Consider the following 12,572-nt stretch of genomic DNA (forward strand, 5'->3'; position numbering starts at 1 on the left):
TGCCGGTAAATCGGTGGGGACTTCCCTGTCTGCCACCTGGGATGCACCACATAGGAGTATCATCTCTCCTCCTACTATGACAGAATAGTAGGTTCGTGGAAAAAAACAGAGCATAATAGTAATACAACAACTCACTGTGTTACTAAAATTGACGTTTAATTTCAGCTACAAATGAGAAAATTGTAACTTCTGGGCCCACTTTGTATAGTACTTAATGGTATAAAATCAGCATCTTGCCTTCTGCCATGTGACTTAAATGTTGGTTAATACCTTAACACAGCACAGATATGAGTGTGTGCAATCTACATATATCTACAGTCCAAGGGTGGACCACTCAAATCCCAGACTCAGAGGGGCCAACCCACTCAGATGACAACAGAAGACAAAGATAAAGTGAAAGGTGTCAGAGGGACTATGAAGACAAAAGTATTACAGTGCTAGGAACAGTACCATTTTCAATCCAGAGAAAGACAGAGGACAAAAGGACAGAACGAGAACTGAAACTGCAATAAGAGGTATTGAAATTAGAAGTGGAATGAGCAGTGCAATTAAGAACTAAGTGAAAATGGGAAAAGTGAGAGTGGAAAAACTCAAAAGAGAGAGACAGAAAAATGTGAAGATATAAAATAAAGGTAAAGAAAGAGAAGAAAATAAAGGAGAAAGAAAGAATAAACTCTATGTACTTGATCTAAGTTGACACAGACTTTTGCTTCTATCAAGTTATCCAAAGTTTGGAAAATCATAATGACCTACATCATTAATTAATTTCTGGTTTGAAACTTCCTGGCATATCAAAATTGCGTGCCAGACTAAGACTCAAACTTGGGATCTTTGCCTTTTGCAGGCAAGTACTCAGCTGACTGAGCTACCAAAGCATGAGTCACAGCTCTCCCTTACAGGTCTACTTGCACTATTAACTCATCTCCTACCTTCCAAATTGGCAGAAGTAGAGCTGTGACGCCAACTCCTGAGTCATACTTGGGTAGGTCAGTCGATAGTGCACTTGCCCAAGGAAGGCAATGGTCCCGAGTTCAAGTTTCAGTCCGGCACCTATTTTTGTTCTGCCAGGAAGTTTCATGCCAGCACAAACTCTGCTGTGGAATGAAAATTTCATTCTGGAATTTCTGGTTTGATTATTTTATAGGGATAGAACTGCATACAAATGCTTTGGTGGGGATGCATTCAAATCTTGTTTCAGTCAACATGAAATAAAATCTCTTTCTATCTTCCTGTTAATGATTTAAATTAGTTTTTTGTCCTCAGTAAATAACTCCCTCAGTTCTCCCTTCTTTAATCTAATACATACACTAACAGATGATAGCACAATGGCACATTCAGACTCACAATTTGACAGTTTGGTTGATATGGGTTTGTTTTGCATCTGTCCTGCTTAAGATTCCAATGATTGTGTAATGAGGACTACCTGTTTATCAAAGTAATAAACAAACACAAAAGCTAAATCATAAATAAATGAAAGATAAAAGTTCCCATCGTTACTTATAATGAGATTAAATACCAAACAATAAGGTTTCCTTCTGCACCTTGAACAGACAAAAAGTACTTACAAAAATTGCTTTTTCTATTTTCTCTCATCATAATATTTAATAAAATCTCATGAAAGAACTACTTGGAAAAATATTTTTTGTGCATGTGCGAGGCATTATGAATTCAGAGATTCTCATTCTAATCAAAATTCAAACCACCTGTGTGCTGAAGTAGGATACAAATTCACTGGTATTGCAACATGACAGGATATTGTGTAATTAACTGTCATCATCAGTGTGTAAAATCTATTTGTTGCTGAACATTTCTCCAATAAGTGTCCCACCAAAATAATAATGTACTTGGTTTTTTAAATGTTGACATTGTTTCCATGTGAAACAATCCCTCCTCTACAGCCTATGAAATTGTGATGACTGTATCTGTCCTAATACTACTTTGCTACATGAATGTACACTTATTCTCTACTGTCTTTCCACTTCGTACAATTACACAAAACATATTTACACTCCATTTCAGCAGGTATTACAATTAGCAACTACTATCAGTACTACAAAGATGTGTATCATTGTGGCATAATACTAAGCTAATGCGAAATACATCCACCAACATCTCAATGAGAAATATGATTTTCTGAACTCATGCCCTGAAATGTGACCTAACTTACTTATTGATCTCCTCCCATTTCCTGTGGTAGCTTTTAGTCTTAATTCCAATGTCTGCAAAACCATGCACTTCAAAATTTTACAGATAATAAATTTTTCTTTAGTATTAGCTTGGTTCTTAGTACACAACTAGCATTATCTGCTTCTTTTCATTTCTTTGAGTCCACTATTCATCACCCTTAACATAGCCACTAATGACCACAACCATCATTATCAGTTTATTTATTTTTATTTTGGATCTGGTTTTAATTCAATTTTCATTATTTTTTTTTCCATTACACACTAAAAGAATGCAATAATTCCAATCCCAAAGAAAATAGGTGCTGACATGTGAGAATTACTGAACTACCAATTTAATAAGTTGTGGTTGCAAAATACTAACAGGAATCATTTATAGAAGAATGGAGAACTGACAGAAGTTGGCTTCAGTGAAGATCAGTTTGGGCTCTAGAAAAATATATGAACATTTGAGGAAATGCTGACCTTATGACTTATCTTAAAAGATAGGTCAAAGAAAGGCAAACCTATGTTTATCATGTTTGTAAACTTAGAGTAAGCATTTGACTGGAATAAACTATTTGAAATTCATAAAGTAGCAGGGGCAAAATGTTATTTACAAATTGTACAGAAACCAAACAGCAGTTGTAAGAGTCGTAGAACACAAAAAGGAAGAAGTGGTTGAAAGAGCAGTGAGAAAGAGCTGTAGCCATCCCTGATTTTATTCAGTCTGTACACTGAACAAGCAGTAAAGGAAACGAAAGAAAATTGGAATAATGGATTAAAGTTCATGGAGAAGACATAATAACTTTGAGATCTTCCAGTGACATTGTAATTATGTCAGAGACAGCAAAGGGCCTGGAAGGGCAGATGAACAGAATGGACAGTGTCTTGAAAGGAGGATTTAAGATGAATGTCAATAACAACAAAACAATGAAAATGGAATGTAGCTGAATTAAATTAGGTGATGCTGAGTTAATTAAATTAGGAAATGAGACATTAAGTATAGTATATTAGCTTTGCTATGTTGGCAGTAAGATGACTGATGATTGATGAAGTACAGAGTATATAAAATGTAGACAGACAATTGTAAGAAAATCATTTCTCAACAAGAGAAATTTGAAACATTAAATATAAATGCAAGTATTAGGAAATCTTTTCTGAAGGTATCTGTCTGGAGATTAGCCTTGTATGGGTGTAAAATGTTGATAATAAGCAGTTAATTCAAGAAGAGAATAGAAGCCTTTGAAATTTGGTGCTACAGAAAAATGCAGAAGATTAGATGGATAGATCACACAATTAATGAGGAGTTTCTGGATCAAACTGGTGAGACAAGAAATTTGTGGCACGCCTTGACTGAAAGAAGGGATTTGTTGATAGGGAAATTGGGCTTCAAATTGAAGACTACAAGAGCAACAACAACGATAGTTCTTTCCCAATTTTGTCTGCTCCTGTAATTTAGTTGTTGACTTCTCTCTCAACCTGTGTTTTTCTTGACCCAGGGTGCAGGATACATTTCTTGCTAAGGCATTGGCACATTTAATTAACTTCCACTGGTTTGTTTCTAATGTATCGTACTCTGATAGTCCTGGTTCTGAAATATGGAATACATTTGAGTTTTTTTGTGCCTGTGACTGCTACTGTATGGTGGTATAATTTTTTCTACCACTATACACTATCTGATCAAAAGTATATGGATACTTTCAGACATTAATATGGAGTGTGTCCAACCTTTGCCCTTATGATGGCATGAAGTCTGAAGGCGACATCTGCAGTGAGGTGTCTGAATGTGTGTGGAGGAACAGCAGCCGATTCTTCAAGATCTGAAAATAGAGATGGTAGTGATGTTGGTTCTGGAATCTGGAGTGAAGTTGGCACTCTAACACATCCCAAAGGTGTTCTATTAGGTTCATTCAGGACTGTGGGCAGGTCAGCACATTGCCTCACAGATTCTGCCCTGTGGCAGGGTACATTATCATGCTGATACAATCAGTCACTATCTCCTGACTGCTCCTGATCTGCACACAGTATGCAACACAGTCAAATTGTTTATATCCTTCTGAATCTAACATTTTCTTAAGCATACTGAGGTGAGCACATCCTAACATGAAAAGCACTACCATATTGTAACACCACCTTCCTCATATTTCAATTTTGGCACCACACAAGATGGAAGGTAACATTCTCCAAGCATTCTCCAAACTCCAACCCTTCCATTGGATTATCACAGGTTCTAGCACAATTCATCACTCATTTCAAATCATCCACCACCCAATGGCTTTCCTCTTCACACTACCTCAATTTGTGCTTAGCACTGACTACAGAAATGTGCAGCTTATGAGGAGTTTCTTGACCATGATACCCCATTCTTTTTAACTTCCTACACTTAGCCATTGCACTAGTTTGGCTGCCGATGGCATTCTGGAATTAATGAGTGGTTCTTTCACTGATCTCGTGTGATTTTTCAGAACCACCCCCTGCACTGCTCAACAGTCTCTGTCCATCAGTGCACGAGATCTGCCTGATCATGTTTTATTGATGGTTAATCCTTTGCTTTTCCACTTCGCTATTACATCACCGACAGTCATCTTGGGCAGGGTTGAAATGTTTATAGTGGATCTGTTACTCCGGTGATGTCCAGTGATAGTCTATGTTCAAAGTCACTGAGCTCTGCTGAGCACCCCATTCTGCTGTTACTGCTTCTTTGCTGACAACCCAATGCATTTTGCCTCCTTTTATATTGACAGATCAGGCTCTGGTGACATTTAGTGGTCAATTCCACATTAGATAGGATTGTCCAGATACTTTTGATCAGATAGTGTACGAATGTACTTTCACTTTGGAGATAGTCTCTGTAATAGATAATTATAATATTTCCAAGTATATTCTCCTTCTAATGGTTAATAAGTCATTATTTATTCCCAAATCATTTAGAACCACAGAAATTATTCTGTTAAGCAGTAACAGTTTGCATTTACCTTGGCAGGTCGGCAAAGAATCTCATGAAAGGATTCATACTGGTGAGCGACCTTACAGATGTGGCCAATGTGGAGTTGGCTTTCGTTGCTCAGCTAATTTACGCCAACACACCTGGATCCACACAGACTCAAGGCCTTTCACATGCAACATATGTCACAAACCATTCCGTCGTCGGGAAGCTCTTCAGGTAATTATGTATGACATGTTTCATACACACTTCAAGTAATGCAGATCATAATGTCAATGCTGCACTAATTAGAGACAGCTGTTCTCTTAAGGCTTTACATGAATATAAAGTAATGGTGTTATAAAAATAATCATGAATATCACCTTTGTAGTTTACACTTGTCACGTGTAGTGCTAGCATCCGCAAAAAGGATTCTACATTGACTTGTCTTATGTTTAACAAGGTACACATCAGTCAGCACAGTACTATTAATAGCTGTATACTTACCATCAAGAGGAGCATATGATTAATATACTACATTGTCTCTTATTTATAATGTGCAGGAGCATACAATCTATTTTATTTTGAAGTCTTCTTTATAGAGACATGTTGCTGTTGTAAAAACCAAAGTATGTTAGAAATTTTGGTAGTAACAGCAGCACAGTCTCCTAATAAATAATCCTTCAGGAACTTTCTAATATTTTTGAGAAAGAAAATCCTGAAAGTGAATCAAATGGAAAACACCTTAGACCATTGTTTTATTGAACATACCTCACCTAAATTGTTCTGTTAGGAATGGATGTGAGACAATAATATTGTGCCAATACTTCTTGCAATTGCATCTACATCTACATCCATACCATACAAACCACTGTGATGTGTCTGGCAGAGGGTACTTCCCATTGTACCAGTTGTTATGGCCTCTTCCAATTCCATTCACATTTGAAGTGTGGGAAGAATGACTGTGTAAATGCCTCTGTGTGTGTCATAATTAATCTAATCTTGTCTCTCAATCTCAATGAGACCAATACATAGGGTGTATAGTATATTTCTAGGGTCATCATTTAAAGCCCTGTCTTGAAAGTTTGAAAGTAGGCTTTCCCAGGTTAGCTTGCATTTATCTTCCAGCATTTGACAGTTTAATGTCTGCAGCATCTCTGTGACACTCTCCAATGGATCAAAAAAATGTGTGACAATTCATGATGCCCTTCTCTGTATACACTCAATACCCCTGTTAGTCCTATTTGGTATATGTTATACACATTTGAGCAGTATTCTAGGATGGGTCACATGTTTTGTAGTTTGATTTCATGTCCCCAGTATTCTACCAGCAAACCAAAGTCTGCTATCTCCTTTATCCTCACCTGAGCCTATGTGGTTATTCAATTTCATGTCCCTAAAAAGTGTTACACTCAGGTATTTGTATGTGTTGACTGATTGCAACTGGGACTAATTGATACTGAAGCCATATGATTTTTCACTTAGTTAAGTGCACAAATTTGCATTTTTGAACATTGAAACCAATTAGCCAGTCTCTGCATTACTTTGAAATCTTATCAATAACTGACTGAAAATGTGTGAAGCTTTTCCCAAATAATATTTCATTATAGATAACTGCATCAACAGTGAAACAGCTGAGGTTACTATCAATATCGTCAGCAAGATCATTTGTATATAACATGAAAGTAAGGGTTAAAAACACACTCCTCTGGGGACTTCCAAAGTTACTTCTACATCTGTAAATGATTCTCCATCCAAGATAACATTCTGCATCCTTCCTACCAAAATATCTTTGATCCAGTCAACAAGTTTGGTTGACATCCCATATGATCATATTTTTGGTATTAACCATAAATGTCATACTGAATCAAATGCTTTCTTGAAATCAAGAAATACTGTACCTACTTTACTGCCCTGATCCATGGCTTTCAGGATGTTATTTGAATGAGGTAGGTTTCACATAACAGATATTTTTGGAATCCATGCTGGTTGACGTGGAAGGGGTCATTCTGTTCAAGACACCTCATTATGTTTGAGGTCAGTATATGTTATAAGACACTGCAACATAAAAGTAACCAACCTTCATAACTAAATTTAAAATACTTAACTTGTTGATCTTGCCAATCTTAAGAGAGGCATGTAATTCAGCTTTGTTGCATTTATTCCTCCTGGAATGTCTGAGCCCACTTAACATTAGATCAGGTAGTTTGTGTGAAGTTAATCAAGTATATGACGTGCACAAAACAGTCATAATACTTTTAAAACTTGCTTATAGTGTCACAAACTGCCGAAGACTGACAAGGGTTTTGTGCCCAAAACATGACGTAGGACTGACGGTCCCACGGCTATTGCGACTGCTCTTTATACAGGATGAACATTAATAAAACTGACAAACCTCAGGGACAAATTCGAGACTGAAATAGAGAAATAAAGGTCCTATGGACATGTGTATGGAAACTTACAACATGTCAGTTTCACAGTATATGATGCTGATGAATGACATTCCCTCTGACCACATGCCGAATATTCCTCATGTGTTGCAGGCCACGTGACTGATGCAGCATACTGTAAGCAGCATAATGGTCCCATATTCATGTTGGGAATGAGCCAAGACAGTGTTTGAATATGGCCAAGCAGATGGAAACTGTCGAGAGGCAGCATGGCTATACCAAAATAAATACCCTCACAGACACCAACCATATCAAACAACATTTCAAACCCTTTTTGGGCATTTGTGTGATCATGGGTCCTTTCAGACAGATGAACATGCAGGGAGGTGGCAGACAGTGCATACACCAGATTTGAAGGACCAAGTTCTACAGGATATTGAAATAAATCCTGGCACAAGCTCCAGCCAAGTGGCCCACCAACATGGTATAAGCCAAAGTACAATTATGTGTATCCTGCATGACAATTACTACTATCCCTATCCCTAGGGGCCCCTTTGAACATGTGTCATGACACTGATGCGACGCAGCTCTGTACTGTGTTCTGGGATAACTTGCATGAACACCGTCCATTTCTGGAAACACGTTCATGGTACCTTTTTCCTCCATTTCCAGTCAGGAATCTGTCCCTGCAGTTTGTCAGTTTTATTATTGTTTGCCCTGTATAGCTTCCAACAATAAAAAAACTGTACTATACACTGTTTTATTCACACTTATTTGAGTTTACAATTAATATTTCATGGGTTTTACAAAACTGGTTAAGGAATCTTGGGTTTTACAAAACTGGTTGTGGAATCTATCTTCACAAACCATTGCTATGTTTTCAAATTAGTTAGCATATTAAAATATTACAATGTTCATGACAAAATTATGTGAAATATATGTTCCTATAAATACGTTAATCATTTTCATTGATAGTTTTATAAATACAGATTGGTTTTTGTTTGTAACATAATTCATGTGTCTTTACAATTAGCTGTACCATAATTACTATCACCATTCTATGTATGAATTTTGTGAGTGATAAATTGGAATTCTGTTTACATTTACTTTGGTTTCCAGTTAAAGTGGTTCACTGACTTTATACATGAAATAAAAATCATTGCAGATGGCCTCAAAACACCTCAAGTTGAATTAATTTCACCAATACTCTAATTCAACAATATTACAATACAATCTCTTTCACTTAGTTAACTTCACGTAAACTTCACAACCTAGTATTGGATACTTCTTTATCGACAGAATCATAGTTTTCGTTAATTTTTGTCCCATACAAACACATCCATGTCAAGAATATTGGATGGTAATTTTTTGTATCACTTCTACCCAATATGCCCTGTATTTTCTTTTAAGTACTGGGCAGAGGTTTATGTTTGAGACATCTACAACTGATTATAAATAAAAGTGCAGTAACTCAATCTCACATTAAGTATACAATCTGATAGAGATTACACCAGTTTCTCAACATCACTGATGCTAACATCTATACCATTCATTTTTTCTGTGGTGTGAGAATTACACTAATGCAGTATCCCTGGATTTCATTTATAAAGGAATGTTTAAAAACTGAGTTCATCATTTCTGCTTTACCTTCTCTCAATTTCATTGCCTGTCTCAACCATGAGTATCTGAATGTTTGACACCTCTAACAGCCTCTACATACAGGGTGCAGCAAAACTGACTAAGCAGTTTTAATGATCAATAAAAAGTAAATCTGAGTGTATAGAGAAAAAATGTTTTTATTTTCTAAATTAGTACAATATACGTCTACATCTACATATATACTCTGCTAGCCAACAAGCAGTGTATGGCAGAGGGCACAATTCGCGCCAAGTCAATTCCCCCCCCCCTCTCTGTTCCACTCGCAGATCGCAGGAGGGAAAAATGACTGTCTGAGTGCCTCAGTATGAGCTCTTATTTCCCTAATCTTTGAATGATGATCATTACACAATTTGAAAGTTGGTGGTAATAATATATGCTCTACATCCTCAGTCAAGATTGGATTTCGGAATTTAGTGAGCAGCCCCTTCTGTTTAGCACATCGTATATATGCAAGTGTGTGCCACTCCTAACTTTCTATGAGATTTGTAATGCTCTTGCGATGGCTAAATGTACCAGTTACAAATCTTTCTGCTCTTCTTTGGACCTTCTCAATTTCTTCTATCAGACCCAACTGGTAAGGGTCCCATACAGATGAACAATACTCTAAGACTGGATGAACTAACGTGTTGTAAGCTATTTCCTTCGTTGAAGAACTGGATTTTACATTCATTTAGTTTTGAAAATAATGTCCTCAAGATGGCAGCTGTTAGCATCAGCACATTATTGTAGACAATCCGAGAAGTTTTGAGGAGCTCTTGCATACATATTGCGGGGTACGGCATTCACTTTATCAATAATCCACTCTTATAATTCTGGTAGGGTGTGAAGGTGGCTTTTGAAAACCTTTTCCTTGAGATATTCCCAAAGAATGTAGTCACAAATGCTGAAATCTGGTGACAGCTCAGGTCACCCGACATCACCCCTCAAGGAGACGAGGCGTCCTGAAAACATTTCTTTGAAAGCATCAAGTGAAATCGAGCTGTTGGATCCACAAGTACCCCAGTCCATGTTCTTCAACAATCCCATCCATTCTGGGCTGCAGAAAAGTTTGTGGCACTGAAACATAATGTGTGGAAGTCACTGTCATGGTCACTCCTTCCTCCTCAAAAAAGTAAGGGCCTACCACGTCGAATTGTGATATGGCACACTGCACTGTCACTTCAGGAGAATGTTGTGGTCTCTTATGAATAATTAAGGGGTTATTTTCAGCCCAGCAGCAAAAGTTTTGCTTATTCAAGCACCCACTAAGTTGAAAATGTGCCTCGTCACTAATGAAGAAAGCTGCATTTGGAGGGATCTGAGCAAGCATTTGCTCAGATTTCGACGGTTGGCGTAGTCTTCTGGGTGTAATTCCTGAGCAATCATTATTTTGAAAAGATGGAACTTCAAATCGCATTGCAGAATCCTTCTCAAACCGCGGTCTGAAATCCCCAACGCAACAGCATGTCATCGAGCAGAACGTTGCGGCAATTGTTGAACTACTGTTCTCATCCATTGCACATTTTCTGGCATTCTGATGGAACTGCGTTGACCATGCGTATCTATTCTTAGTGTGCTACCAGTTTCCTCCAACTGCCAAACCCTGGGCCAAAATGTGTTTGCATTAGGAGCAGCACTGTTGCGTGGAAAGTTGACCTGTTGCCGAAAAACTCGTTGTGTAGTGATCAGAGATCTATTGTTTTCATAATAATTATGTATGGCAAAACTACGATGTACACCGGTCCAGACCATGTTGCCTACTGAAATGGGATCAATGACTGAACAAAGGCAGACCACATGCAACTGCCTACCCCTACCACAGCCCCAGCAGTAATTGATAGAAAATGCTTAGTCGGTTCTGCCGCACCCTGTACAACCAGAATTTCTTTAGGTTTTCTCAGAGATTCTTCAATAATATTCTGCTATGGTAGTCAGGAAGGCTTCATGCATTGCTGTCTCACCAATCAAATGCTTTTCATTCAACATCTTCCTATCCCTAACCCTATGCTTTGTTTTACATTTATTAATGTGGTAATCTCTGTTCCCTTAGAAGTTTCTTTATAATGAGAGTAAACCATGATAAGTTCCTCCTATCATGGACAGTTCTACTGGGTACATATCTATCAAGTGCTTGGTCAACTACTGTTCTACACCTGAGCTACAGTTCTCCAACATTCTCATCTCCAGAGCTAAATGCTTTGAGTTCCTTACTGTGATATAACACTGTGTCCTTAAAATATGAATAACTTCTCAGGGGCTACAATGTAATCTTTGATACAAACATTGGCTTTCAGTTATTGGCACTGTTCACCCAAAGTGTATAGACTGATTGTGCACACACAGTACTTACACTTTGCTGTGAGCGGATAGGTGTGTCTCGGGGGCTACAATGTAATCTTTGACACAAACATTGGCTCTCAGTTATTGGCACTGTTCACCCAAAGTGTATAAACTGGTTGTGCACACACTGTACTTACACTTTGCTATGAGATGATAGGTGTGATACTGTTGAGAATTAGTTGTGTTAGAGCTTTGATTAGCTAAAATTAAAAAAACTATAAGTGACTTCAAAATTGTCATATGTTAATCCAAGCACAGATAAGAATCCCAATAAAAAGATAAAATACTGATGACCAATTTCATTTTTTTTAATGAAGTGCATATGTGTAACAAATGAGACACAAGTTGGTCAGTGCTCCAACATGGCATTAGCCCAGTTCTAAAAATTAATTAAATGAATTGTTGATTGAAAATATAGCTGTAACATTCTTAAGCCAACAGACTAGTAAATAATTTTTCATAACTCGTTTTACCTTACACAATAAAAAAAGTAGCTGCAGACACAGCACATTCCATCACAAAAGAAAAGCCTAAGGTCTGAATGCAGTAGCTATGGCTGTGGAACCTAGAATAGTGACTGACATAAAAAAGCTTGTGAATCCTGAGCCATTGAAGAAAACTGAACCTTACTGATAATCTATTGAGAACTTATTCGACCTCATGAGAATGTCTTGTCCAGATGTCAGTTTTACAGTTAATTACTTTTGCAGGTTTAGTAACAACCTAGTTGATGAGTTGATTGCAAATGACGAAACACATTTTCAGCATCTAAAAGGAACTGTTGTGTTGTAGTCTTTAGTCCAGAGACTGGTTTGCTGCAGCCTTCCATGCTTCTCTATCCTGTCCAAGCTTCTTCATCTCCAAATAACTACAGCAACCTACATCCTTCTGAATCTGCTTAGCGGTATTCATTTATTGGTCTCCCTCTACGATTTTTACTCTCCATGGTTCCCTCCAGTACTAAATTGGTGATCCGTTGATGCCTCAGAATGTGTCCTACCAACTGATCCCTTCTTCTAGTCAAGTTGTGCCACAAATTCCTCTTCTCCCCAATTCTATTTGGTACCTCCTCATTAGTTATGTAATCTACCCATCTAATCTTTAGCATTCTTCTAT

At 37.5% G+C, this 12,572-nt stretch overlaps 1 protein-coding gene across 1 annotated transcript in view; it reads left to right on the plus strand.

Moving 5' to 3' along the window:
* Positions 1-12,572, plus strand: part of LOC126467333 (zinc finger protein OZF-like) — a 94,840-nt gene that overhangs the window by 53,546 nt on the left and 28,722 nt on the right. The window contains exon 5 of the mRNA XM_050096457.1: positions 5,149-5,328. Coding sequence (XP_049952414.1) covers positions 5,149-5,328 — 180 coding nt within the window. The remainder of the gene's footprint in view (positions 1-5,148; positions 5,329-12,572) is intronic.

This window comes from Schistocerca serialis, chromosome 1 (assembly GCF_023864345.2).
Source record: "Schistocerca serialis cubense isolate TAMUIC-IGC-003099 chromosome 1, iqSchSeri2.2, whole genome shotgun sequence".
Classification (NCBI taxonomy): Eukaryota; Metazoa; Arthropoda; class Insecta; order Orthoptera; family Acrididae; genus Schistocerca; species Schistocerca serialis.